The sequence below is a fragment of the Pristis pectinata genome, chromosome 1 (assembly GCF_009764475.1).
Source record: "Pristis pectinata isolate sPriPec2 chromosome 1, sPriPec2.1.pri, whole genome shotgun sequence".
Taxonomy (NCBI): Eukaryota; Metazoa; Chordata; class Chondrichthyes; order Rhinopristiformes; family Pristidae; genus Pristis; species Pristis pectinata.
The window spans coordinates 67,427,577-67,451,260 of NC_067405.1; the positions used below are offsets into that span (position 1 = coordinate 67,427,577).

The window sequence follows — 23,684 nt, forward strand, 5'->3', positions numbered from 1 at the left end:
TAAATCCTATTCTGATTGAGATTGGATGGCTCATCATGGCCTTTGTAGCATGTTATCTCTCTGCCTTGGCCACTTACCCACTGACATTGATTTTGACACCTGACATTCACCACCATAGAGTTGGTATCGTCGCATTTTGTTGCCACCTCAAGTCTAATTGATTGCAAGTTAAATTGCAGGTATCAAAGATATTCATCCCAAGCCAATGGAATCTTCTTTAAATACAACAAGAGTCCCACAACATAGCTGGGGTCTGGGCCCAATCGTTGATTTTAATTAGAGCAATGAGAGAGCAATTGCTGGTGGTTCCCCAGCAGGGGAATACTTGCAGAAACATAACCCAAGGCCAATAGAGACCTGACTAAGTAAGGTTTCCCTCTGGGACAGGGGACAAGATGAATGAAGGTTGCATAGATGAGAAGAGAGAGAGTGTAGATGGTAATGACTTCCCCTTCAAGCTTCATCTGGTGGGAGATGGGACCTGAACCTGAGCAAGATTGGTAAATGGGCAGTTGGATGGAGATACTTTTGAACAAAGTGATTGCCTTATAATTGACTGGAAATTGTTTTTGCTATCATGTTATACTATTTGTGAACATGTTTTTGACAAAAGTGACAACTAATCTATTATTTGTTCAAATAGAGCAAGTCTGAAGGCAGCATCATGTTCAAACTTATTCCAGCATCCCATCGACCAGCAAACTCCTCACAAAGCACGGTAAGGCTCTTGTCCTACTCATTATCCCCCAGAGACACACTCATTTAATGCAGGACTTTGCTTGATGTTGAAGTGGGATTTTATGTAACCTTTGAGCTAAGCTATAGCTCTACCTTCAATCACTTTCCCCCATTTACCCGCGCCCCCCCCCCCCCCGTCACTGCCACCACATGGAAACTATTATCAGTCTTTCTCATCTTTTCACCATTTTCTCCATCGTTCATAGTGGACCAAAGTCTGACCCTCTCTACTGAGGTTTCTTTCACCATCAGAACTCTTCAACATGTCTTTTACCCACATAATTATTGCTCTCTCTATATGTTATTCTTAGTTTCTCGCCTTCTGAACCTCTTCTCATTTTCACTCCACCTCGTTGTCCCACCATAATCCTACTTTCATCATCTTGTAGTCCCATTACTTCCCATATTCAATCCTGCTTCTAAACTGGTCTCAACAATGCTCACTCTCACACAGTAGAACTTTAGATGACATGGGTATTCATGTGCAGTTGCTTTGGGTATCAGTCTGTACCATGCCCTGTGTCACGAACCAGCAACAAAAGAAACACACTGAGCATGATTCAGTGTTAAAAACTATTTTATTAATCACTACTTATGATAATACGTAAAATAAAAGTAAAAATGTTAGTATGTTAGAATTCAAAAATGTTAAACCTTGAACGTTGACCCCTAAAACTAAACTCTTTGTGTGTGTGTGTGTGTGTGTGTGTGTGTGTGTGTGTGTGTGTGTGTGTGTGTGTGTGTGTGTGTGTGTGTGTGTGTGTGTGAGACAAAGTCCCAAACTCCAAGTTCAGGAATGGTTCTTAAAGTTCAGTTCCGCAAGCCATAAGGTGAAACATGAGCAAGGGCTTCTTCAACAACCACCATTGTCTGAAGATAAGACGTAGAGAAATATAGAGAGTAAATACGAAATCCAAATGTTCCACGATGGAACCCAAACGACGCTTCAGTGTTTACTCGGTAGTGACTTCCTCACCCCGAAAAGCATCCGAACCGTGGTCGTCCACACACAAATACCTGTTTCCTTCTACAGGTCAGCAACAAAGTGAACTCCACCGGATTACTTCCAACTTCCATACATGGATTTCAGTGGCAGACACAGTTATAGTTTCTCATCCATCGATAGAGAAAACTAGCAGGCTGGTGTCTCTCTCCCTTCTCTCTCTCTCTCTCTCTCTCTCTCTTCTGCTTTCTTCAACCACGTCATTACGTCCTTTATCTTCTATTGACGTAAGCACGCCACACACACACACACACACACACACACACTCTATCTTAAAGGGACATTCACTGAGTCCGTAACACCCTGTATAAGTGAATGAGATCTGGTGTAGGGCATAACGTGAGCAGCAGTGTTTGTATGAATTGGAGTTTACAAAGGGTATAGGATGAGAGACTGGCCAGGAGAGTTTTCGAATTCTCGAGACATTAAAGATGACAAAGGCCTGGTTTCTTCTGCAGGTGGGTTGAGATAGGGTGAGAGCTGGGCTTCTTATAGAGATGGAAGTGGACAGTCTTTGTGACAGCAGGTATATGAGATTAGAAGCTGGACCCAAGAATAAACAGGAAACGAAGCAGCGCCAATCAGTTATTTGATTATCTTTCTGTCTTTGTAATAATGCAATTGGTCATGGCGCTATCTTTGATGTTGTGCCATTAGCTGCAAAGGCCCTAAGGTCTGGAATTCCCTACCTGACACTCTCTTTCTCTCCATCTACTTTTCCTCCTTAAATATACTGCTCCTTAAAACATGCCCCTGACCAAGATTTTACTCACTTGACTTACTGAATTTTACTGAATTAATTTTCCTCAATATTGTTTAATGATCACATTCTTGGATCCATAACATTGCAACACAATTGACTTTAATTGTTCTAAAGTAAGATGGGGAGAACCTTAATAAGAAGAGCCAAGGGTTTCTATAGCTATATTAAGAGCAAAAGAGTAGCAAGGAACAAAATTGGCCCTCTTGAAGATCAGCATGGTCATCTATGCATAGAGCTGAAAGAGTTGGGGGAGATCTTAAATGAATCTTTTGCTTCTGTATTTATTCTGGAGACAGACACCAAGACTATAGAACTAAGGCAAAAGAGTCGTGAGGTCATGGACTGTATCCAGATTACGGAAAAGGAGGTGCTTGCTGTCTTGAGGCGAATGAAGTTGGATAAATTCCCAGGGCCAGACGAGGTATCCCCTCGGACCTTGTGGGAAGCTAGGGCAAAATTGCAGGGGCCGTAGCAGGGATATTTAAAATGTCCTTAGCCACGGGTGAGGTGCCAGAGGACTGGAGGATAGCTAATGTTGTTCTGTTGTTCAAGAAATGCTCTAAGAATAAGCCGGGAAATTATAGGCCGGTGAGCCTGACGTCAGTCGTGGGTAAATTATCGGAAGGTATTCTAAGGGACAGGATATACAAGTATCTGGATGGACAGGTAATTAGGGATATTCAACATGGCTTTGTGCGTGGTAGGTCGTGTCTAACCAATCTTACAGAGTTGTTCGAGGAGGTTTCCAAGAAGGTTGCTGATGGGAACATTGCACGTTTTCTACATGGACTTTAGCAAGGCCTTTAACAAAGTCCTGCATGGGAGGCTGCTGCAGAAGGTTAAGTCACTTGGTATTCAGGATGAGGTAGCCAATTGGATTCAACATTGGCTTAGCGGGAGAAGCCAGAGAATGGTAGCAGATGGTTATCTCTCTGACTGGAGGCCTGTGACTAGTGGTGTGCCGCTGGGACTGGTGCTGGGTCTGTTATTGTTTATCATCTATTTTAATGATTTAGATGATAATGTGGTAAACTGGATCAGCAAATTTGCGGATGACACCAAGATTGGGGCGTAGTGGACAGCGAGGAAGGCTATCAAAGCTTGCAGCATGATCTTGACCAGCTAGGAAAATGGGCTGAAAAATGGCAGATGGAATTTAATACAGACAAATGTGAGGTGTTGCACTTTGGAAGGACAAACCAGGGTAAGACTTATACAGTGAATAGTAGGGTTCTGAAGTGTGCGGTAGAACAAAGGGACCTGGGAATACAGATCCATAGTTCCTTGAAAGCGGCGTCACAGCTAGATAGGGTCATAAAGAGAGCTTTTGGCACTTTGGTCTTCATAAATCAGGGCATTGAGTACAGGAGTTCGGATGTTATGTTGAAGTTGTACAAGACGTTGGTGAGGTTGAATTTGGAGTATTATTTGCAGTTCTGGTCACCTACTTACGGGAAAAATATCATTAAACTTGAAAGAGTGCAGAGAAAATTTATAAGGATATTGTTGGGACTTGAGGAGCTGATTTATAGGGAAAAGTTGAATAGTTTAGGACTTTATTCCCTGGAGCGCAGGAGAATGAGGGGAGATCTTATAGAGGTATACAAAATTATGAGGGGTATAGATAGGGTGAATGCATACAGGCTTTTTCCCCTCCGGTTGGGTGAGACTAGAACTAGAAGACATAGGTTTAGGGTGAAAGGTGAAATATATAAGGAGAATCTGAGGGGGAACTTCTTCACTCAGAGGGTGGTGCGAGTGTGGAACGAGCTGCCAGTGGAAGTGGTAGATGCGGGTTCAGTTGTAACATTTAAGAAAGGTTTGGATAGGTACACGGATGGGAGGGGTTTGGAGGGATATGGTTCGGGTGCAGGTAGATGGGACTAGGCAGTAGATCGGGTAGGCAGTAGATGGGCTGAAGGGCCTGTTTCTGTGATATAGTACTCTATGACTCTAAGAGGGAGTGGAAAGAGTGATTATCCCTGAAACTATGATGGAATCCCTACTGAGAGAGCACATGCAGTGGATAGCAACTTGGGATAACATTTATATCTTATTCAGTACTTTTCCTTTCTGCAGCTTCTTAAAATCTCATGAACACCATCAGATGCCCTTGTGGTTTCTGTTCTTATCCTTCTGGCATTTATTTTTGATTATCCTTCAAAGGATGACCATCCACCATCCTATAGTCTTGCCTTGTTGAAAAGTTGGAACAAATATGAACCCATCTTTTTCTTTCTCATTTGCTGACTGGCTTGCTATGTATTCTGCTTCAGTTTTAAGGATTTCCTCTAAAGTTCTCTCAGTATAATCATAATGGCACTATTTGAAGCTCTTCTCTTCCTGTAGATTTATGTCAGAGCGCTAGTGGACTACTGCCCAAGGTACGATCCCACCATTCCTTGTCCCGAAGCTGGTTTAACCTTCAGGAGAAGAGACATCCTGCAGATTGTCGACCAGAATGATGCGCTCTGGTGGCAGGCCCGGAACATCACAACTCTCTCGAGATGCGCAGGTCTAATTCCTTCAAGCAACTTGCTCAAGAGGTAAAGCAACTGATTCACAAGATATAACAGCAGGATTAGTGTGAAATGGTGATTGATCATTCTCTCATTAAAGTATTGCTGTTGATTGCAAGGCCTTGTGGTTTACAAGGTAAAAGTGAATGGTTCAAAATCTCCCATCTTTCAGGTGAACCAAGGACCCATTTGTACTCTTGGGTCATGAAAGATCACACAGTATTGCTTTTAAGTTATGGTGTCCTGAACTATATTTATTCCTCAATCAATGCTACAAATAAAATATTATCTGTTAACTGTTGTTAGTGGGAACTTGCTGTGTGCAGATTAGCTGTGTGTTTACTGCAATAGTTCAGTAATTACACTTCAAAAGTACTTTGTTGTCTGTGAAGCAGTTTGGAACATCCTAAGAACTTGGAACATCCTTCTTCTCCTTTCCAACCACCAAAGTCATGAATCCACACAGTGGTATTGGTTTACTCAATGAACGTTAATGTCCAGATTAGCTGTCAGAGAGACTCCGGGGCCAGGACATGAAGGCATCCTGAGGACAAGAAAGACACTACACAAATGCCAATCTTTATTTATCATTGATGTTGACCAGGTGGATTGTATGAACTTCACACTGTTGGAAAGGAGGGTGTTGGGGCAACTAGACAGCTCACATTTCCTAAGGAAAATACTGTAGATACTGGAATATATTAAACAAAAAATGCCAGAAATACTCAGCAGATAAGGCAGCATCTGTGGAGAAAACACAAGAGTTAATGTTTCAGGTCCATGAACAGAACTGATATTAATTCCATTTTTCTCTCCTTCGTCAGCCTGGGTTATTTTCAGCAATTTTCATTTTATTGCAAATTTCTAAATTATCTTTCGTTTAACATCCTAAACTACTTTACTTAGAAGTAATCACCCAAAAAGTAGACATGAAGGCAGAGGACATGTTAGCAAAGGTGGGCTGAGGTTTGGCTAAGAGAGGGGATTTTTAGGAGGGTCTTCAAGGAGAAGAGGAAGTGGGTTAGGCAGAAGAAGTTAGGAAGCAGGCTTCCGTGACTTGACAATTTTCATCTGAGCATTCCAGTGCCAACATTGTCTTTATATAATACTACTCACGTATCTCAGAAACACCCCAATGCTTGATTTGTTCTGGTGACTGCTTTGTACACTGTGAGATCCCAGTGAATGAGATGAATGAGCAGGTGAGTTGTGGTAACTTTTATGGTAGCTTGGCTTTATGGTGTGGTCAGAGCATCAAGTAGTCTTGATGCTTTTCTTTGCATAGTGTCAGTGCCATTAATATCTCCCAGAACAGGCACTGGACTGGTCAAGTCCAGAGTAGAGCTCCATCTGCAGTGTTCTTTGAAGGACCCAGGCCCGGCACATCAGAGATGAGATACAAAAGTATAGCATCTAATACACACAGGACAGATGCAGCATGGGTTAGATGCAGAATAAAACTCCCTCTGCACTCCTTGGGCAGTTCTAATACAGGCTAAATGCTGAGTGAAACTCTCTCAATGCTGTTCCATTTGACACTTCCAGGCAAGTATTTCATGGGTTGGATATAGTAAAGCTCATATGTCTCATCGGCAATTTTTGCTTTGTAATCCTTTGATCCCATAAATAACAAAAATCTTTGGATTTCGCTCCAAATCTCCCAACTTCCATGGGTTTTTTTGGAGAAAGAATTACAAAATATCAACACCTTTTATGTGGAAAAAATTGCTTCCTGATTTCTGATTTAGTTCTAGTTTTTTATAATAACACAGGAGGCCACTCAGCCCACCTGATCCATACCAGCTCCCAACAGAGCAATCCCATCAGTCCATTTCCCCTCTCCTTATTTTCCTTTACCTCATTTTATCCTCCTTCACATGCCTGTGAACTTCCTTTATAATTCTTTTGCCTTTTACCTAAACTAAGGGGTAATTTTACCTACCAGCTCATCTTTGTGGGAGGAAACCAGAGAACCTGGCCGAAACACACACTTCGCAGGGAGAACAAGCAAACACCACACAAACAGCACCTGGAATCAGGATGGAATCTAGATCCCTAAAGCTGAGGCAGCGGCAAAGACTGCTGTCCCACCACGTTGCCCAAAGCATATTCCCATCATTCTGCATTTCCGATGTAAAGAGTTGCTCTGTATTTAGCACATTAAATCATTTTATCCTATTGGACACTCTAATCAGATCACCCCTACACCCAACCCATGTCTATGCAACTTGTTCTTATCATCTCATCCTCTGAGCCACAGTATCATTCTGGTGCAATCTATATGGCATCCCTCAAAGGGCAATGGATATGTTTTGAGTCATTGTATCTACACTGAATGTAGTACTCCAAGAACAACTGAAGCATGCCTTCCTTTCCTTTGTAAAACCACCCCCTTGACATAAAACATCTTTAATTTTACTTTTTATATGGCTTTCTGCACCTCACACTGAATTGATACCCATCTACTGCAATTTTACCTACTCCCTTAATTTGTCCATGTCCCTTTGCAACTTCCTGCTCCATCTGAAGTACTTGCTGTTCTTCCTAATTTAGCATGACTTCTACCTTCATAACAAAACTCTCTTTTCCCTTGTCCAGGTCATTAATAAATGTGATCAACTTAGGTTCCAGACCAGGTCCTTGAATAACTTAGAAAATGTTTACATTTTAACACCTCATCCTAATTTAGAATCTTTTAAAATCAATCAATCTTAAATTCAAAACCTCAGTTTGTTTATGATCTTTAACCTTCATTATGTTAATTAATCCCAATCCAAAGTGCTGTCCCTCCAGAATTTCCTGGGATACGTATCTCATGGTTCAAAGGCAAAGAAAAAGTCATTAACCCATCAGGCTTATTCTGCTGGTGCATTTATCTATTTTATCTCTTCCATCAGGCCCTATCCCAATATTAACTCTCCCATCAAAGCCCATCCCCAATACATTTACCCTCCCATCCATTCTGACACTCTCTCTCCTTCCATTGCCTGACACCAAATAGTTTGCTGGTTGTCAATGAAAGGCTTGCTTAGGATGTGTATTGCCTGTTCATTTCCTAAACTTCCAATGCTCCTCTCTTCATGGGTTTTAATTTTTTCTCTTTTGTTTCCTCAGGAAGCAGAGGGAGTTCTGGTGGTCCCACTCCTTCCAATTGCACACTTGCACCAAATCAACAGCCTGTAAGTAGTGTCAGCTACTCCATTAACCTTACAATTTTGCTACTGTTTTTAATGTAACCGAGAAGGCTTTAGACTGTCTGTAGACAATGGTTCACAGCTGTGGGGGGCAGAGACATCTCAACAGCCCTTATATATTTAGTGTGTTTCATGTGGAATAAAATGCAGTTTGTGTTGGCAGGAAAAGAAGTGGGCACAAGGCCAAGGAAAGAGAGCTTATATCGGGTAAACAGAAGTGTGGTCAAAGGAGCAGTAAAAAATAACTTAAGAAGGTGGGGTTGTTGTATTTGGGGAGAGGATTCAAATTGTGGGTCTGTGATGGTTGAAAGCATTGAAAAGGAGTGGTTAGATTTTTGGTGAATGAGGTATGTGCTTTGTGGTGAATTGGCAAAGAAATGGGGAGAGGCAAGGTCAGGAGAGGATTTAAACACAAGGATAAGAATATTAAGTGATTCAGATTTGGATTACTGTCAGTGATTACTGTCAGTTGTAGATGTTACACCTCTGAGCCTTGCTGTTGTTTAGCTTCATGGGTACTGTGTGCTATGCCTTATGTGAGGGTGTTACTGTCAGCATGTGGGAACATATTCTATCATGGTGTGAGTGTAATACTGTCAGAGTAGGGAGATGTTAGTAGGGATGGTTACTGTTAGGGTGGAGAGATGATTACTAACTACTGTCAGGGTGGTTACCGTCAGGGTATGAGGGTGGTTCCAGTCAGGCTGTGAGGGTTGTTACTGTCAGTGTGAGGAGTGGTTACTGTCAGGGTGTGCAAATGTTACTGTCAGGGTGGTTACTATCAGTGTGACAGGTGATTACTGTCAGGGTGTGAGGATGTTACTGTCAGGGAGTGAGAGGTGGATACTGTCAGGGTGTGGGGGTGGTTATTGTCAGGGTGTGAGGATGTTACTGTAAAGGTGTGAGAGGTGGATACTGTCAGGGAGTGAGAGGTGGATACTGTCAGGGAGTGAGGGGTGGATACTGTCAGGGTGTGAGAATGTTACTGTCAGGGTGTGAGAGCTGGATACTGTCAGGGTGTGAGGATGTTACTGTCAGGGTGTGAGAGCTGGATACTATCAGGGTGTGAGGATGTTACTGTCAGGTGGTGAGGGTGGTTTCTGTCAGTAGGAGGAGTGGTTACTGTCAGGGTGTGAAGATGTTACTGTCAAGATGTGAGGGGTGGTTACTGTCAGGGTGTGAGGATGTTACTGGAAGGCTGTGAAGAGTGGTTACTGTTAAGCAGTGAGAATGGTTGCTGTCAATGTGAGGATGTTACTGTCAGGGTGATGATGGGTTACTGTCAGTATGTTGGGATTTTACTATCAGATTCAAGGTATGGAGATAGTTTCTGTCAGGCTGTGGGATATTACGATCTGGATGTGGTGATATTACTGTTAGTGTGCAGGCATTACACCTCCAAGCCATGATGTTGTTAAATTCATGGGTACAGTTTGTTGTCCTGGAAATTGTATAAGGGACTATCCTTGTGTCTGCTCTCATCCTCTGTTGCCTAATCCCTGACTTTGCTGGATTTATAAGTTTTCATTACAACAGAAACCTTACACTGACGGTAAAGATTTTCCTTTAAGAGTGAAGAGTATGCTGTGAATTTAGTAACTCCTTCACCTTAAAGAAGCCCAGGACAGCTATTAGCTTTGTGTCTTATTACTCTTACTGTCGGTAAATGCTGCTGCACTGAACTTGACCTGATTATCTTTCTTCTGTTGACGGGCTTCGCGCAGTGAGTACAGTGGAAGAAGGTGAGTATGTCCAATGGCATGCTTAGCTGTTAAATTCTGCTTGCAGTGTTTGCCTTGAAGCCCCCAATTCACCGGTGTGTCATTCTTGTGTCTTTTAGAACAGGACATAGCAATCGATGAGAAGTTTGTTGAAACAGGTAATTCCACAATCCTTCTTTATAAAAACCGTGTTCCTTTAGCTTAAGCTTTCCATGCTCCCTCAAAGTTCTTGGAGTCTGGACAATTCCACAGCTGAAGAGGAGTAATTGCGGCCCATGTTCCAATATTGTCCTTGAGTGCTGGAAGACAGGGTTCAGATACTCCTTGATGAGCAGTAGTCTGGGAGTATGATGTTTCTTTAACATGGTGTGAACCAGTGTAATACAAAACTGGGTGAAGCAGGCTGAAAAGATGGACAGGTAGAGTTAAAGGACACGTTGACAGCTGGATAAATGGGACTGAGGAACACCGTGAGAAAGTGTAGAGGTGTATTCATCTGTGAAAAGCAAGATACTCCATTTCCCATTTCAGAGTTCTGAGTGAATTAGAGTGGTGATTTGCACTCCATTTTTCTAGTTTTTAAATTTAACTCTTGTCTAAAACCACTCAACTTTACCTGAAATGAACATTGAGTTTTCCAAATTCAGATAAACTGCTCTCTCACCTTTTCTCAATGTCATGCTTATGTCCTTTTCTTGTCCCATTTCTTTTAAATCCCTCATTAATTGTCAGTACTCATGCTCCTTACCATCTGATCTTCTTTAACCTATCTCTATATAGTCTTTTGTCTGACACCTCACTCTTTCTCCTTGCTCTGCTTTGAAAATTGCAAACCCTACACTCTTCCCCCAGTTCTGAGGAAGGGTCACTGACCCCAAATGTTTCTCTTTCCACAAATGCTGCTTGACTGGCTGACTTCTTCCAGCATTCCTGATTTTGCTTCAACTTAACCTGATCTTTTAAATTCTGTGGAGCAAGACAAGATGTGGTCAGCCTGGCTGATGAGGGTCCCCTGCTGATATATTTTGAGAACGTGAGATGATGGCTGTTCTTTATTTCAGAAGGAATGGCACAAAGATCATGCAACACCACACAGCTGATCCAAAATGAAAATTCCAGCTCCAAGTGGTATTCAGTACCTTGATGGTGAAAAGGGGGAGGACAAGTGGGTGTATTGTGGACCCACTTCTACTGGAGAATCAATGACTAAGGGCTGGTTGATTTGTCATTTTTAAAGATGATCTGAGATTTTATTGGAAATATTGACACCCATTTCTGAGATTTTATTGGAAATATTGACACCGATTCCCAGGCTACCAGTGTCAAACTTTCTGCCAGCACCACATAGTTTGCTTTCCATAATATCTGTATTTCAAAAAATTATGCTAATATTCACTTCCTTACTTCCACAGATGAAGAAACTTTTGAATCAGGTAGGTGATTCCTGTGTTTAATTGCAGTGCTAATGTGTCTGTAAACTGTAAGAGCTTGAATGGCTAAAATCCTTCTTGTGACCCATATACCCTTGATTCTAAGTGCTTGGGGATGTCATATTTTCTGATCAAGAGCAATATCCAGCCCCCTTTTTCCCCCATACTTAACCCCACTCCACTGCATCCACTCTCCCCCAGTTCTACTAGCTGAGATTCTGATCTTCTGCATCATAAGATGTAGGAATTAAAAGTTTTTCTTAAGTAAGAGGCTGTTGTCCCTTCTCAAAAAAAAAGTCACCTCCCCTGCCCCCTCCCCATAATCTTAAAATATGCCAAGACCCTCCTCAGTGTGCCCTAATTAGGCAGGAAGTAGTAATGCTGCCACGTAGAGATTATTGCCAATGATGAGGCATTTTGGAAGAGGAATGAATGCTGACCAGCCTCTCCAATGGAAAAGGGGAATGTTTTATTGAGAAGTAAGATGTAAAGAGTGGCTTGCATTGAAATAGAACCATTCACAAATCCCATGAATTTCCATAGCATTTCATAGCCAATGAAGTACTGTAGTGATGTAGGAAAGGCAATCAATTATTGCATTGCAATCTCCATCAAGCACCAATGTGATATTCAAATTTTATTCTGATGTACTCATGCTGACTATGGGATATATGCCACTACAGTGATCATAACTCCCTTAACGGGGGATCTTTTACATCCAGCATTGGTCTAATATCTCACTTGAAAGACAGATCCTCCAATTATAGGACAGTCCCTCAGTTCTGCACCAACTTTTGTGCTCAAGTCTCTGGAAGGAGACTTGAAACCACAACCTCTGTCTTTTGGCTCAGAGGCAGGAATGCTACCATTCAGCCATAACTGATACTCAGATGTAATTGCTGATGCTAACTCTGTGGAGAAAAGAGCAAATGCATCTTCACCTCCTGCATCCACAAGAGGTCATCTGCCAGTATAAGAACAGGTACAGGAGGCATCTCAGAACATGTGACTGACTGTTCAGCACATCAGGTCTCTGAAATTCTGGATGGAGCTCGGAGTTTATACCCAATGTAATGTTGTGAAAACCAATATAATTTGCTAAAAGGAAATCATGTCCAACCGTCTTGATAGTGTTTTGTGATGAAGTAATGAAGAAACTGTAATTGATGTAAATATAAAAATGTAGAGTAGAAGCACAAGGAAGACATAATAAAGCTTTATAAAAGGCTGGTTTTATAACATCTAGATTATTGAACCCAGTTGAGCCCAGTTCTGGGCACACCTTTGAAAGGGTACAAAGAGGATGCATACGAAATTTACTAAAATGGTTCCATTTTGCTCTATCTAAGTACAGATCCCTTTACAGCCTCCTCAGTTCCAAGGAGAAAAATCACTTCTCCAATAATTTATGCGGAGAGATTGGAGAAGTGTTTCTCCTTGGAAGTTCAGTTATGCGGAAAGATTGGAGAAGTGTTTTTCTCCTTGGAACTGAGGAGACTGCAAAGGGATCTGTATTTAAAATCATGAATGGTGTAGAATAGATAGAGCAAAATGTTTCAATTGGAAGAAGGGTCGAGAAATAGGGAATAGAATGAAAATGGCAGAAGAACTGAAAGTGACGTGAGGAAAAATGTTTTACAGATGGAATGATTAGGTTTTGGAATTCACTTCTGGCATAGTAGTGAAGGGAGAATCCATTGTAGTGATCAAAAGTACAGCTGATTGGAAAGAATTTGCAGGGCTATAGGAAAGGGCAAGGGAGTGGGATTAGCTAGATTGTTCTTACATAGAGCAGGTATAGACTTGATGAGCTGAATAGCCTCCTTTTGGCTGTAATCATTCTGTGATTCTTTGACAGCACCCTCAGGTGCCTGGAGACTTTTGCTTGATTCTTTCTGGTTCCTTCTGTGTTATCAGAGTCAAACCTGATGGGGATAGTTATAAGATTGGGAGCTGCATGGCTAACTGCAAGTTCTGAGGATGCAACTTTGTCTTTCTCCTAGAATGTTGTCCAATTCTAACCGAAGCCTCTGGCAACTATGGACAAACAATTCAATGAGACCTAACTAGGAAAGTATATTGTTTTGGACCTATGATTCTCAAAGCTCTCTACCACTGCCTGGGTGTATTGTACACTAATTGGTTATGATTGAATGCTGTGGTTAGTTAACAACTATATTTTAATCCTGCACATGATGTACACATTGCTGTATTACTTGAGCTGAATAGCAATTTCAGAGGGCTTGGCTATCACATTTCAGCCAGTCTAGGTAAGGATAGCAGCTTTCCTACCTTAGCCAGGCAGACTGCTTGACATTGGGAAGTTGGGAATTTATACCCATATTTCTGATATAAATGTTTCCAATTTGAAACCTCAAATCAAAAATGGAAGAATTATGCCTGTTCCAATCAACCACAGCAGACTGTCAGCTCGAAACTAACAGCTCATTTTCATTGATTTTTTTAAATTATTCAATGTGATTTGTAGTACCTTTTATATCAACCATTATAATGTAATTTTCCTTTGCAAGTATTTATATGGAATTCTCAATATGTAATTTGATTAGTTCACCAGACAGTGAAATCTTTACATATTGAGAATTCCATATAAATATTTGCAAAGGAAAATTGCATTATAATTGTTGATATAAAAAGTACTAGAAACTAGAAAGTGTACAAAAGCAGGAAAGAAGCACAATATAATCTAGTGCAATCTAGTCTGTTTTAATCAAGCTCAACTTAAATTGGAACTTTTTGCACATGTTATTTGTTGTCCAATATTTAATGTGCATTATTTAAATCAAGAGGCCACGATTAATGCTGAGAACTTTCTATAAGATTGTCTAATGGGCAGATGATAGAAGAAATTTATCTAAGAAATTTATTCTTTTTCCTAATTCCTACCTCTTGTTTGCTTTCTGAAGAGGAACTAAGAGAAGGTAAATCTTTAAAACTCTTTGGCTTTAATCCTGACCATCTTTCCACCCTCAGTGATCTGTGCTAGCAGACTGTTCCCAACACCTTTCATTTAAAGTCTTCATCCTTATTTTCCAATTGCTCCTTGGACCAAGGCTGTACCACCCTCATCTTCTCCTCTCCACTTCAACTTGTTCCTCCCTTTTGAACTTCCCTTCATCCCACCATGGTAGCAAGTCTTCAGCTATATGAGTCCCACTTTCTGGAATTACCTCCTTTGAAAACCTTCACGCATCCTTTTGATAATACCTCCTTTTTGGCTCAGCGTATGCTTTCCTTACGTCTTGTGTAAAGCTTTGGTGATTTTTAAATTAAAAGTTGGGTGGACATGTTGTAGGTCAGAACAGATTTCTGAGGACTTTGAGTAATGTTTCGCTGTGTTTTTTAAGCCCACTTTGTTCACTGCACTCCAGAACTAGTGGTGCCTCCTGCTAAGCTGTCCCAGTACGGTTACAACACCAGCATCTACTCAACAGTGTGGAACATTCTCCAAGTATGTCCTGTTTAAAAAAAAGAGGACAAATCCAATCCAACTAATTACTGCCCCCCTACTCTCAATCATCAAAAAAGTGATGGAAGCTGCCATTGGCAATGCTATCTAGTTGCACTAGAATCACTAATAAAACCAAGTGGGTCTTGCAAGGAGCATATCGGATCATTACAGCCTTGGTCCAAACATGGACCAAAGAGTTGAATTCCAGAGGTGTAGCAAGAGTGACTGCGCTCAACATCAAGGCCCCGTGGGAAAACTGGTTAATGGACATAAAAGGGAAAACACTCCAGTGATTAGAGTTATACCATTCTGACTTGGAAATGTATTGCCGGTCTTTCATTGTTGCTGGGGCCAAGTCCTGGACCTCCCTACCTCACAGTATTATTAGAGTACCTTTACCAGAAGGACTGCAGTGGTTTAAGAAGATGGCTCACTACCACTTTTCAAGGTCAATTAGGCATGGGCAATAAATGCTGGTCTTGCTAATGATGCCAGATCCTGAAACTGATTGAAAAAAACTGACTCAGTGTTCACCTTTAATAATAAATCTAACCAAAGGTATTCCTGAGCTACAAACAATCTGCTGAAGGAAATCAGCAGGTCATGCAGCATCTGTGGGAGAAAAGGAATTGTCAACATTTCGGGTTGAAACCCTGCATTAGGACATTAATTCCAAGCTTGTACAGGTTCCACCTACCAAACTACTGCCATCTCTCTCTTAACTAATGGCATTGGCACTGGATTATTCATAAACCTGCTTGATTTTCTCTTCATTTCTATTTCTCACTCTCTCACTATTCTCTCTATCCTGCATTCAGTTTTTTTCTTCCTCCATTCTCCCCTTCTCTATCCTTCCCTTTGCCATACTTCTCTCTCCTCTATCATTTCTATCGACTTGCTGAAAATCAAATTAAAAAAACTGCAGATGCTGAAAATCTGAAATAAAGACAGAAAGTGCTGAAAACTCTCAGCAGGTCAGGCAGCATCTGTGAAAGGAGAAACAAAATTAATGTTTCAGGTTAAAGACCTTTGTCTTTTACAAGTATGTTAACCATTGGTGCTGCTTCCTGCATTCCTACAGAACTTGAAAATTTCATTACTTTTGCTGCCAGTTCCCACCCTGACCTGAAACATTAACTGTTTCTCTTTCCACAGATGCTGCCTGATCTGCTGAGTGTTTGTTTCTATCAGTTTCCTCCTCTTTTCCCCTCTCTTCACCTTACCCTCCTGTTTCTTTCTGCAACACAATTCCTCACCATTTTCTGAACCGCACATTGCAAGGTGGAACCAAAGATATAGTAGCGGGGCCGGGTTAGAGTGCAGAATGGAGATATCTGGGTGACTGAAAAGACCAAACCAAGCTTGGGAGACCAGGAAGAAGAACCCTGGATGGTTAAGGGATCCCATTAGCAGGAACGGCAGGGCTAAGTGATTAATGCACCATGGAGAACATTTCATCGGACTGGGCATCAGCAAAAGTTGTATTTAAAACATTGTTTACCATACTGCAGAAAACTCATGTAATTAACTCTGAGCCTCATGTTGGAAAACCATGTAAATGAATTTTGTGTAAATTGTGTTCAGGAGCAGGGAGTGTACCCTCACCCATTAAATTCTGGCAGACTAACACAAATACATTTTCAGGCCCAAGTTTCTGGAGCACTGGGTTGAATTTATTGTCTTCTGAGTCAGAGGCACAAGTGCTATCCACTGAACCTGATTAACCTCAGTTATCTGCAATACCCTTGGGCTGAGGAAGGGCCAAAGATCAGCCATTCTTGATCATACTCCCGTGTCTTCGATATCTATGTGCATTTACAATACTGCTCTTGGGAGAGGTGACTGAAAGCTTGGTCAACGAGGCAGATTTTAAGCATCTTAAAGGACGAAAGAGAAATGTAGAGTGGGACTTCCAAAGCTTAGTGGTTTGTCAGCTCTACACACAGTCATCAATAGTGCAGTGAGTGAAATCAGGGATGACCTAGAGAAACAGTCAAAAGACTGCAGACATCTCAGAGAATTACAGGTCTAAGGACCAGGAATTAAGGAGGAGGCAAGGCAAACTTCAAATTTGGAAACAAGTGGAGTATTTTATAATTGTATTGTTGGATGAAGAGCCAAAACAGGTAAGCATTCACAGGGATGAAGGGTGGACAGGATAATGCAAGTTAGGAAATGGACAGCAGAATATTAGATGACCTCAATTTTATGGAGGGTAGAATATGGGAGGCCATTGGAATAGTCTTGTCTGGATGTAACAAAGGCAAACTAAAGATAGGACAGGAACAAGCTTGGTCATGCCTGAACATCCTGCCAATGCTCCTAGTCAGTAGAGTGAGGTATCCAAGGGATCTCAGCCTGTATTAACAGGAGGGAGAGGGGAAGTAGTTTTGTTGCAGTTTCTATGGTGCTGTCACTTAGGGTAATGAGACAAGAATAAAATTCTTTGGTTCCTTCATGAACTGAATTTGCAAAACATTGGGATTAGCTGATCAAAATCCAGCATCCCCAGCGACCCACCCATCCCTGCCAACTCTTGATGGTGGCTGAGTTGTTAAGATCTATGTGATTCAAAATCCAATATAAATGATTTAAGATCAAGCAGAGGTGATTTAAAATCTAATGTAAATGACTTACAAACTGAGTTAACATCTGTCCTGTTTTGTTTCCTGGTGATATCACCTGATGTTCAGAAGATGCTGAGTTCAATGGATATAAACAAGGATTGTACATTGGTATGACACAGCTCTGCAGCTGTTTTACTTTTGTTTTTCATTATGCATCCCAACCCCTAGTTCCCTTTCTTTGCTGCTGTAAACCCCCTCCTTGGCAGGGGAACTGGGCATTTGCCCTGACCATTGTCATTTCTCCAGATTTGGCTTCAGCAACCAAGACATTCTTCTCAAGGTCTCTCCCTACCCCTTCCAACACAAGCCAATCAAAATACTGCTACGGACAGAGATCAAAAGTGTATCAGGTGTGGCTCGGCTGGTAGCATTTCAATTCCAAATTGGAAGTCAGAAGGTTTAAAAACCACTCCTGGGACTTGACCTCAATATCTAAACTGACACCATAGTGCAAAACTGAGGAAGTGCTGCACTGTCAGAGGTGCCTTTTTTTGGATGAGATGTTAAACCATGTAGACCCTCTCAGGTCCCATGTCTTGAAGAAGCAAAGTTGGTTTTGGTGTTCTTGCTGGTATTTATCCCTCAAACAGACTATTTGGATATTATCATACTGCTGACTGTGAAGGCTTGGTATACATAAATACATTTCAACTACAATTCATTGGATGTAAAGCACTTTGGTACATCATAAAAACCAAGAAATAAATGTGAGCTCTTCCAGCAAAATTCCTTATCTGTACCAGGACAAAGGACCTGTTCCCTCTCTCCCACTCAATTCCCATAAAAAGTTTCAGACACTGAAGAACCAGTTGCCTTGTCTTGGCCAGGATGGGGATTTATGGCACAAAGAGAATTCATTTGCATTTCTATAGCATCTTCCACATCTTACTGTTTTTCTGAAACCTCTTGCTCCTCCTGCATATTAATCAGCTGTCATTGATTGTTACCTCCCAACCGCCACCCTCCCCCCCCCCCCCCCCAAGCGGGATTCAGGAAGAGCATGCGGCTCTGCCGTAGGAAATCGAAGAGCAGCCAACTACAGTGCTCCGCTTGCTACCCAAGCAACTGTTATATGAGCACAGTGTCACCATATGAGGAGGTAGTGAGATACCAGCGTGGCCCCACCGACAGGCACAGGTTGATAATCCTTGTGGGTGAGTAACAACCAATTTTGATAAGGATCTTCTCCAATCAGTGTCTTGGTGAACTCACATGGGTAAAGGGAGCCAGCTCCCCATGAAGGGCCCACAACCACAGACCAGGACATAGAACAGTACTGCACCGGAACAGGCAATTCAGCCCACAATGTCTGTGCCAACAATGATGCAAATTTAAACTGCATGTATGCCTCCACGTGGTCCATATTCCTTCATTCCCTGCCTGTTCATGTGTCTGCCTGAATGCCTCTTAAATGTTGCTATTGTATCTGCTTCCACCTGTTTCCTATGGGAATGGCTGATGAGGACATAGAATCAGTGGTAAGAAAACAGAGTATTTGCTGCCTGAAATCAATTTTCTAATATTTAACGAAAGAAAATTGTAACCCATCCAAGGTGGAATGAGAATGCATTGAAGCATGAAGGCAATGAGGAGTCGAGGAAATTGGTACGCTGGTACAGATTAGTATTGCCAACTTGCGTGTGAAACCTGCCCCTAGACCATTGAAGCTGCGGCAATTATTGGATCAATGAGAGTAGAACTGTGGGAAGGCAGTCACACTGACCGACCATGGGGAAAAGAGGTTTACCAGAGCTTTTGCAACTCTTCTGCCAAAACAAAGGAGATCAAATGTTCTCCCACAGCGTGTTTCCAGATTCTAGAATCCAGCTAAAAGTATTAGCCAGCTGGTGAGAAATAACTTGTGATAATTGGGAATACTGTGTCAAGAAATGAGACTAAGGGGATATCTTGGCTTCCTTGTTTCCTAACTTTCTAGGACCCTCAGGTGTGGGAGTGAATGAACTCAGAAGAACACTGATTGAGACCAACCCACGTCTGTTCCAAAGTCCAGTACCACGTAAGTATGATACCTTATGGGAAAACAGATACTGAGGTGTGAGGTAAGATCAGCTTCCACTGTGGAAATCCCTTTGTGCGTTGTTGAGGCCTGTGAGATCCTTCTTTCAGGGAGGTTGTTATGGGGTGTGATGTGGTAGGTGAGGGGTAATGGAAGCTGATTGAAAGGTATGAAAGGTGTTTCCTTGTTTCATGTATTCTTGGAATAACACAGAGTATAAAGTAGTTGATGTTTTTTTTATTGGCTAATAAAGTAATTAGTTTATTCCTTGTGTAATTTTGCTCTTAGGGCTCTAAATTTATGTCATGGTCATCATTAGAACTACTGCCATTTGTCCAGTTTGCAAATGGAGGTGTGATGGTGATGAAGGGTTAGGGCCAAGGATGAAGATTTTAAAATAACACAGAGATCAAGAACCAAGTCATTCCATCTGATTTTCAATTACAAAATTTGATGGGTACCCTTCTCCAAAACAGATTTTGGATTTCAAAAGGTGATTTGTGGCCAATTAGTAACAACACCAATATCCCTAAAGGGCATTCTCCCAGAGGCAATGAGATCTCAGTGAGTGTGGAAGGGGACATGGCCTGTAAGAAAGGAAAGAGTGTCTGCAGGGAAAGTGGAATGAGGAGATGCTCAGAGGGAGAGGGAAGAGCAGATGAAGAATGTGGTGATAACCTGGTGAGTTCTGGAGTACCAGTCCATGCCTAGCTTGTGTTTCTTGAACATTGTTCTGGGGCCCCAGTTCAACTTAGAACATAGAACGGTACAGCAAAATACAGGCCCTTCAGCCCACAATGTTGTGCCAGCCTTTAAACCTCTCCTAAGACTATCTAACCCCTTCCTCCCACATATCCCTCCATTTTAAATTCCTCCATATGTTTATCTAGTAATCTCTTGAATTTGACCAATGTACCTGCCTCCCTCCACCACTGCCCCAGGCAGCGCATTCCATGCCCCGCCCACTCTCTGGGTAAAAAACTTCCTCTGATATCTCCCTTGAACTTCCCACCCATTACTTTAAAGCCATGCCCTCTTGTATTGAGCATTGGTGCCCTGGGAAAGAGGCACTGGCTGTCCACTCTATCTATTCCTCTTAATATTTTGTACACTTCTATCACGTCTCCTCTCATCCTCCTTCTCTCCAAAGAGTAAAGCCCTAGCTCCCTTAGTCTCTCCTCATAATGCAGACTCTCTAAACCAGGCAGCATCCTGGTAAATCTCTGCACCCTTTCCAACGCTTCCACATCCTTCCTATAGTGAGGCGACCAGAAATGGACACGGTACTCTAAGTGTGACCTAACCAGAGTTTTGTAGAGCTGTATCATTACCTCACAGTGCTTAAACTCAATCCCACAACTTATGAATGCTAACATCCCATAAGCTTTCTTAACTACCCTCTCCACCTGTGAGGCAACTTTCAGGGATCTGTGGATATGGACCCCCAGATCCCTCTGCTCCTCCACACTACCAAGAACCCTGCCATTAACTTTGTACTCTGCCTTGGAATTTGTCCTTCCAAAGTGTACCACCTCACACTTCTCTGGATTGAACTCCATCTGCCACTTCTCAACCCAGCTCTGCATCCTATCAATGTCCCTCTGCAATCTTCGACAATCCTCTACACTATCCACAACACCACCAACCTTTGTGTTGTCTGCAAACTTGCCAACACACCCTTCTATCCCCTCATCCAAGTCACTAATGAAAATCACGAAGAGCAGAGGTCCCAAAACGGATCCTTGTGAGACACTGCTAGTCACAGCCCTCCAATCTGAATGCAATCCCTCCACCACAACCCTCTGCTTTCTACAGGAAAGCCAATTCTGAATCCACATGGCCAAGCTTCCCTGGATCGCATGCCCTCTGACCTTCTGAAGAAGCCTATCATGTGGAACCTTGTCAAATGCCTTACTAAAATCCAAGTAGACCACATCTACTGCGCTACCCTCATCAATCTGTCTGGCCACCTCCTCAAAGAACACTATCAGGCTTGTGAGACATGATCTGCCCTTCACAAAGCCAAGCTGGCTGTCCCTGATCAGACCCTGATTCTCTAAATGCCCATAGGTCCTATCTCTAAGAATCCTTTCCAACAGCTTGCCCACCACAGACGTAAGGCTCACTGGTCTATAATTCCCTGGACTATCTCTACTACCTTTTTTGAATAAGGGGACAACATTTGCCACCCTCCAGTCCTCTGGTACCATTCCCGTGGACAACGAGGACTCAAAGATCCTAGCCAAAGGTTCAGCAATCTCCTCCCTCACCTCACGGAGCAGCCTGGGGAATATTCCATCAGGCTCCAGGGACTTATCTGTCCTAATATTTTCTAACAGCTCCAACACATCCTCTCTTTTAATATCAACATGTTCTAGAACATTATCCATACCAACACTGTCCTCAGTGTCATCAAGGCCCCTCTCCTTGGTGAATACTGAAGAGAAGTATTCATTGAGGACCTCACTCACTTCCACAGCTTCCAGGTACATCTTCCCACCTTTGTCTCTAATCGGCCCTACCTTTACTCCCGTCATCCTTCTGCTCTTCACATAAGTGAAAAATGCCTTGGGTTTTCCTTAACCCTACCCGCCAAGGCCTCTTCATGTCCCCTTCTTGCTTTCCTCAGCCCCTTCTTAAGTTCCTTCCTTGCTACCCTATATTCCTCAAGAGACCTATCTGATCCTTGCTGCCTAAACCTTATGTATGCTGCCTTCTTCCTCCTAACTAGATGTTCCACCTCTCTTGTCACCCATGGTTCCTTCACCCTGCCATTCTTTCTCTGCCTCACCGGGACAAATTTATCCCTAACATCCTGCAAGAGATCCCTGAACAACGACCACATCTCCATAGTACATTTCCCTTCAAAAATGTGATCCCAATTCACACTTGCAAGTTCTAGTCTTATAGCCTCATAATTTGCCCTTCCCCAATTAAATATTTTCCTGTCCTCTTTGCTCCTATCCTTGTCCATGACAATGCTAAAGGTTAGGGAGTGGTGGTCACCTGTCCCCCAAATGCTCACCCACTGAGAGATCTGTCACCTGACCCGGTTCATTGCCTAATACTAGATCTAATATGGCATTCCCTCTAGTCGGCTTGTCAACATACTGTGATGACTCTCCCCTCTCTATTCCTGTAGATACCACCCGACCACCAATCAGCTATGAGGAAGATGGCCGGGAATATTACTTTGTTTCTAGGGAAACATTCGAAGCCATGGCACTGAGTCACAGGTAGGTAGATATATCAGCTGTTTGAGTGAAACTCAAAAGTGATGGAGGGGATAAATACAACACTTGTTTAAGCAAAACTTCAGCAGTTCTATTGGGTAATGAGGAACCAGTAGGATGAGGTCTAGTTTGCAGTGAGATATTAATGATTTTGGAAGCAGTTCTCTTTCTGAACTACCCAAGATGATAAGTTGTTGACTGGGAGGAGAGACATCAGCCAGACTGCACACTCATTGTATCTAATAGCAACAGAAAGTTACTGACACATGAGAGCCTCAGCTCAATCTCACACCTGGAAGTCTACTTGAAGCATGGAGGAGGAAAATTGGGAGGAACCAGGGTGAAACTGAAAACACAGCAAAGGTGGAAAGGTGGGGCGAGTAATTGTTCTTCGTGATTGTGCTACCAGAGATGAGGGCTGAGTCAAGTGTGCATTCTGGTCTCCAGTAAAGACTGATGTGCACCTGTAAATCTATAGCCAATTCAGCTCACTGGTTGCGGTGGGAGGGAAAGGAGCCATTTCCTATAGTGTGTGGGCTTGTAGGTCACACCAGAGTGATGGACTTAAGAACTAACAAGGCAACTGTTTAAGAGGAGCAGTGGCAGAGAGAGAGAGCGAGATGTCTCTTTCTTCTTTGCCTGTCACTTGCCATGCTGGGCAAGAAGACAGGTGTTCTAGTGATTTGTGAGTCTGGTCAGCAGCAAACCAAGGAAAGTCACACTGTATTTTTAAATTTTTGAGACATTCAACAAAAACACCAAGCGAATCAATAACTGCATGAAGTATTTTAAACCTAGGATCTTAGCATCAAACTAGAAATATGGTCAATTCCTCTCTGGCCCTTGCTTTCTTTGTTCCTACCTGTGCTTCCTCCAGATAAAGCTTCTGTGGCTCCTTCAACTGTTACAAAGTATCTGCCTCTATGTCTCATTTTGAAATGATTTAGTTCCATTGAAATGTGAATTAAAG

General features: G+C 42.3%; 1 protein-coding gene across 3 annotated transcripts in view; it reads left to right on the forward strand.

Moving 5' to 3' along the window:
* The window catches only part of mpp4b (MAGUK p55 scaffold protein 4b), a 48,143-nt gene that overhangs the window by 20,165 nt on the left and 4,294 nt on the right, over positions 1-23,684 (forward strand). For 2 of the 3 annotated variants that reach the window (XM_052027361.1, XM_052027379.1), the window contains 9 exons: positions 644-718; positions 4,854-5,050; positions 8,138-8,202; positions 9,942-9,959; positions 10,058-10,096; positions 17,531-17,572; positions 18,448-18,618; positions 19,401-19,481; positions 22,624-22,717. In XM_052027361.1, the coding sequence (XP_051883321.1) occupies positions 644-718; positions 4,854-5,050; positions 8,138-8,202; positions 9,942-9,959; positions 10,058-10,096; positions 17,531-17,572; positions 18,448-18,618; positions 19,401-19,481; positions 22,624-22,717 (782 nt within the window). Of the gene's footprint in view, positions 1-643; positions 719-4,853; positions 5,051-8,137; positions 8,203-9,941; positions 9,960-10,057; positions 10,097-11,350; positions 11,372-17,530; positions 17,573-18,447; positions 18,619-19,400; positions 19,482-22,623; positions 22,718-23,684 lie in introns of all 3 variants that reach the window. The other variant, XM_052027371.1, reaches the window with a different exon arrangement.